Source organism: Pelophylax lessonae (assembly GCF_965119305.1).
Source record: "Pelophylax lessonae genome assembly, chromosome: 1".
In the NCBI taxonomy this organism is placed as follows: Eukaryota; Metazoa; Chordata; class Amphibia; order Anura; family Ranidae; genus Pelophylax; species Pelophylax lessonae.
Window position 1 is genome coordinate 526293556 of NC_138768.1, and position 6126 is coordinate 526299681.

The window sequence follows — 6126 nt, forward strand, 5'->3', positions numbered from 1 at the left end:
ACGGAAGTCAGCGAGTCCCGTTCGCTTCCGGGTTAACGGCGAGTGGGCTCAGTGCGCCTGCGCCGTGAGTTATACAAATATCGGCCGACCGCGCCACGCACACACGCTCTCAGTGGAAGTCCTTACGACGAAACGCGTCATGGCGTGTGTGTGCGGTCCCCTAAACATTGATGCCACGCTACAGGTACCTGGAGGACACGGGACCGATACAGTGGAGGTCACAGAGCGTGCATATTTTTACTGAATGCCTTCATTCCAATGTATTATTGTAAGTAGAAACCTTGAGGGGAGAGGGGCTATTGTGTGATATTTTTTGTTTCATTAAAAGTTGCGGAATTACACTATGTGCCCCTACTCTATTTATTTACATGATACCATGAATGGAGTTTTCTGAGAAGGCTATTAAGTGTCACATGGAATCTCGATCCTATGAGTTTGGAGTCACATATTTGTGCATCCTTTGAGGGAGAGTTTTGATTGAATATCTGGTGAGTTTCCAGAGAGAGGGGGGAGCACCGGTGATTGGTGGAAGCTTGGTGGATGATTAAGAGATCCTTCACACCCTTTTCCCTGTGTTTTGGACTGTGACTCACTGGAAGTGTGTGGGATTTAAACTTCAGACTTTGTCACCATTTTTCCCATGCAGTAGTGACCTTATTATTGTTATTAGCAGATTATGCTCATTAGCGCTGCTAGTGTTGTGGACTTATCTATACGTTTTAGATTTTCTATTACACCTGTGTCATAAATACCAAATATACTATAAATATATAAATATATATACTGCCTTTTTTCTACAGGAGGGAGAGGAGAGGGGAGGGCAAGGGGAGGAGAGGGGAGGGCAAGGGGATGAGAGGGGAGGAGAGGGGAGGTGAGGGGAGGGGGAGAAGGAGGGGAAGAGGGAAAGGGGTGGGGGAAAGGAAGAATCCATCAGCGTACTAATCTAATGGCTGAAGCTCAAAGTACATAAGGGAGTGCTAAACAGTGTTTCACAAACAGTAACCCCACTAGTTGGATGTCCAGGGAAGCCACAATTTGTCATATTTCCATGGGCATCCTCTGTTCATGTAGGTGATCTAATACATATGAAGAAAAGCATCAATCATGCCCTCCAAGGATGCCACAATAGGAGGCTCTGTGGAAGTCCACTTCAGCAGGATCTCCTTTTTAGCATAATACAGGAGGTAAGAAATCAACAATTTTAAATGATGGGACCAGTGTGCGTCATCATATAGTCTTAGCAAGGCTAAATCTGGTGAGAAAGGTAATGATAGTTGTAAGCGAAGATTAATACATTTAAAAACCAATGAGGAGTGAGCTTAGGACATGTCCAAAACATATGCAAAAAGGATGCAGAGTGTATCCAACAGCAGGGACAAGAAGAGCCTCACCCCAGATGAATCCAAGAAAGCCTCAAGGTGGTATAATAGACAAGGTGCAGACATTTTGTCTCTGGAGCAGATAACCAGCTGTTCTAGGCAGTCCTCCCAGTCCTCTTTAGCCATAGAGGGAACACCTTCTTTCCAAATCTCCCTGTCTTAGGGAAGTTGAAACACAGCAGTGTACCATACTGGGAGGAGAAAGGTTTTTTTAAGGTCTCCCTGGGCCAACAGCTCTTCAATAGAGTCAGCCTGGAGGATGGGAGGTTGTGGAAACTGCGCCCTGGCTGTGTGCCGTAGCTGAAAGTACCAAAATAACATCTCCTGTCGCAAGCCGGAACCGACAAGCAAGCAGAAGGAAGGGTAGCAAAACAGCAGAAGGCATGATATCAGCCAAAGTCTTAACATAATATCTTTTCCAAAATTGAGGGTCAGGAATAGATTAAAAATGAGATAAAGTAGAATTCCTCCAAAGAGGTTAGGCCGGGGGAAATATGGCCAGGCTTCACGAATCAGGGCCGAGCCATCATCCAAACTCTTAGTATGGCCTAGGGTTGGATCTGGTGCAGTCTCATATGCTCTGCGTCCCCAATACGCTATATTATGAAGATCAGCTATGGAGCCAAGAAAGGCCGCTCCACATATACAGCAGCATTGGACCTAAAGCCCCCAAACCACCAATAAACCGTTGCCAACATCACCGCCCAATAATACACCTGAAAGTTTGGAAGGGCCAACCCCCCTAAACTAGTAAGAAACATGTAGTGAGGATTTTGCCAGAGGAGGGAGAGAACCATTCCAAATAAAGGGGCCTACACAGCAATCTATATCTTAAAAAAAGGAGCTAGGGATCCACACCGGACAGTTCTGAAAAACAACGTTACATTTAGAATGGATCATTATGTTTAGCAAGTTGATTCGGTCTATAAGGTTCAGAGGGAGACCCGACCAAACATCAGTTGTTTTGGTCTTTCAGACAGGACTGTGCTGTGTGGCAGAGCTGTATAAATCTCCTTACTGGATGGACAGAAATACAAATCCTTTAGCAGGTAAAACAGCTCTTATATATGTATTTCATCTGATTATTTAGCTGTTTGTCTGGATTTCAGATTGAACATTGTAAAATTACCCCAGCATTCTCTTTTGCAGAACAGTAATCTCACATCATAGTTCACTTGTCATAGACACGTTGCATATTATGTGGCATATGTGTAACCCCCACCATCTATTTGTAATAATATTTTTGTGTGTAATAACTGACCCATATCATCCAAAAGTATACAGTTAGGCAATACAAACAGCCACTGGTGTTTTTCATGCTATGAGGGATAAATCGAACATCTCTCTATTAAAGATTTATTGAGCAGACACACTGAATGGTTTTAGAGAGCACTTCTGCAAATTTCTTCTAAACTTGGTTTGACAAGTGAAGATGATGTTACGCAAGGCACTTGTGACTCCAGCTCTCCCTTAAGTCCTTGTTTAACGCTTGGCTGCTCAAGATTAAAATTTCATTGACTAAATTGTCTTAGTCTTTCAACCCTTTTAGTGCCAGAGGGCTTAGATTTCTCCACAATGCAAGGCTGTGCATCCTGGCTTTAACTTTTTCGGTGCTGAAATATTGCTTTGTTTTTAACCCACAGTTTTTATAAATGTTGCAGAGTAATAATATAAAGTAATCTTATACAACATTGTCTGTTCTAAACTAATGTTCAATTCACTAAGAAAAGCAAAACATTTCTAAATATGAAATTATCAGGTAGTAGGTGCCTTGGGTTGATGTGTGCATTTTCTCATGCTTTTTGTAAATCTTATAATTGCAGTTAAATTCAAATTTGTAAAACTGTAGGTTTTAAAAATGTACACATCAGCCCAAAGCAATCACTTAAGTAATAGCATTCAAAAACCTAAAATGGGCTGAATAATGTAAGCTGTCTTTTGAGTGGTTGCTATGGGATGCTATACATCACTGCTTTATGCCATTAAGTAATCCCAAATATAATAAAATAATATACTATATTATATAAAATGCGGTATTTCAAATATTAGTGTAATGAACTCATTGTTAGCTCTCAAAAAGCTGCAACCAAAAAGCTGCAACCAAATCTCATTATCTTACTTGTAGTCAATAATTTTAAAAAAAAAAATTTAAAAATATATGTGGCGTATTTATAGAGCAGTTAATCTAATGTGCACCAAACATTTATTGAGGGTGAATCTTCTAGGTGCATAAGTTTCAAACAACAGTGATTGAGTCACCATCAGTGAATATCTGGTGAAATCCAAATTTCCTGCTGTATAAATACACCCCTTATAATATAAAAATATTTTTTAAAGATGGGGTAAATTAATAAGGCAGCGTATACTACTACGCTACTCTTTATTGTCTTTATTTTATATGAGATATTGCACCTTTTCTGTATTGTTCTGCTCTGATGGATGCTTTATTCCTTTATATAAATAAAGAATTTGAAAAAAAAAAATTAATAAGGCAATTAATTTAACATGCACTAAACATTCAATGTGGGTGAATCTTCCTGGTGCATGCATTTTAAACAACAGAGATTGAGTCACCATCAGTGAATGTCTGGTGAAATCCCCATTTCCTTCTGTATAAATATACCCCTTATTATGATATAAAAATATTTATTTAAAAATGGGGTAAATTAATAAGGCAGTATATGCTACTATGCTACTTTGTATTATCTTTATTTTATGTGAGATATCGCGCTTTTCTGTATTGTTCTGCTCTGATGGATGCTTTATTCCTTTTTATAAATAAAGAATTTGAAAAAAATGAATAAGGCAGTAAACTTAACATGCACTAAACATTCAATGTGGGTGAATCTTCCAGGTACATGCATTTTAAACAACAGAGGTTGAGTCACCATCAGTGAATGTCTGGTGAAATTCACATTTCCTGCTATATAAATATACACCTTATAATTTAAAAATATTTATTTAAAAATGGGGTAAATAAATAAGTCTGTGAATCTAATGTGCAACAAACATGAAATATGGGTGAATCTTCCAGATGCATGCGTTTTAACGACAGTGAGTGAGTCACCACTAGTGAATGTCTGGTGAAATTCATATTCACTGCTATATAAATACGCCCCTTGTAATATAAAAATATTTATTAAAAAATGGAAAATAATAAGGCAGTGAATCTAATGTGCAACAAACATGAAATGTGGGTGAATCTTCCAGATGCATGTGTTTTTAACTACAGTGATTGAGTCACTACAAGTAAATGCCTGGTGCAATTCATATTCACTGCTATATAAATACGCCCCTTGTAATATAAAAATAGTTATTCAAAAATGGAAAATAATAAGGCAGTGAATCTAATGTGCAACAAATATAAAATGTGGGTGAATCTTCTAGGTGCATGTGTTTTAGAATGAGTGATTCATTACCAGTGAATGTCTGGTGAAATATACATATGCCTATTATTGCATAATAAATATGCTGCTGATAAGCACTCTTGTTATATGGTAAATATACTAAACATCAATGCAATGATAACAACAAACAAAACAATCTGAATCCAGATTGAATCCAAATGCCCAAAAACATACCATGGATTCTTGACCATAAATTACTATTTTAAAACCTCCTAGAAACACGATCATCTAAAAACCATACTAATTCATTTCTTAATGACTTACCTTGCAAGACTACCAACATCACAAGTATAACACAGCAGAAATACATTTCAGTTTTCTTAACATGGGAAAGAATCATGTCTTCTCCAGCAGAAAATAACAAACTGAAGGTGAACAAACAAGTGAGATGTATGATTCAGGATCCAGCTGGAAGCATGGATATAAATCAAGGTCTCCGTCTAGTGTCTAAGCACAGGTACAATGACTGTTTAGTGATGTGCCAAACATAGGGGCAGGTAGAGCAGAGAAAGACTCACACTGCTCTCCTGTCACTGACACTGCATGTGTGTTTCTTTCATGAGGAAAAGATTCATAGGGAAAAGTACCCGTTCATGTGATAGAGAACACAGCCCCAAGGGATAAACAAGAGCAACAGTGAGAGAGGAGCGGAAAATAGAGTGATGCAGAGCAATAGAATGCAACCTGTGCTGTGCAGAGGTTAGCAGATGTTTGCTACTCAATTTACAGACACACCTAGGCTTGATGCTACTGAAAATTGGCCATGCAGAAGGGTTTCGGGTCATTTATGGGGATATAATCAGACCATGGAAGAGTCTCTTTTAAATTAACATACTGTATACATGATTTCAAACAAGCTTGCTATCTTATGTGAGCAGTATTGACCTTTTTATATTTACAGTGGTAAATATTATAAAAAAATGCCCACCAAAATGCCCCTGCCAAATTGTGTTTAATTTCCAATGCTGGCCTCAAGTAACTATATTTTGCAGTCATTTGTTCCTCAAACATTGTCAGATTGATGCACCGCTGAAACAGAATTAGTATCACACAATAATGGGCCACCTGTACAATGTGGTGTTATAGCCTTCATTTAGTAGGAACACCAGTTGCCCATTGTGCCTCACATTCATTTTGAAGGTTCTGCTAGACCTGTAGCTGCACAGCAGTGGACCTTTGCTGCCCTAGGGGAGCAAAAAAGACATCAACGAGTGTCCAACAAGCAGTGCCCAGATTATTTTTGGTCACTTCCATACTGTGCAGTTACCAGTGACTTCGGAGCGGGGGTCTCAAAAGGGGTAACTTTGACTCAGGACCCTGCCCCTGGGGGCTAGGAAGGC

At 39.0% G+C, this 6126-nt stretch overlaps 1 protein-coding gene across 1 annotated transcript in view; it reads right to left on the bottom strand.

The window, feature by feature from the left end:
• Positions 1-5324, bottom strand: part of CHRNA6 (cholinergic receptor nicotinic alpha 6 subunit) — a 96826-nt gene extending 91502 nt beyond the window's left edge. The window contains exon 1 of the mRNA XM_082258952.1: positions 5051-5324. Coding sequence (XP_082115078.1) covers positions 5051-5126 — 76 coding nt within the window. The 5' untranslated portion in view covers positions 5127-5324. The remainder of the gene's footprint in view (positions 1-5050) is intronic.
• Between the last annotated feature and the right edge of the window lie 802 nt (positions 5325-6126).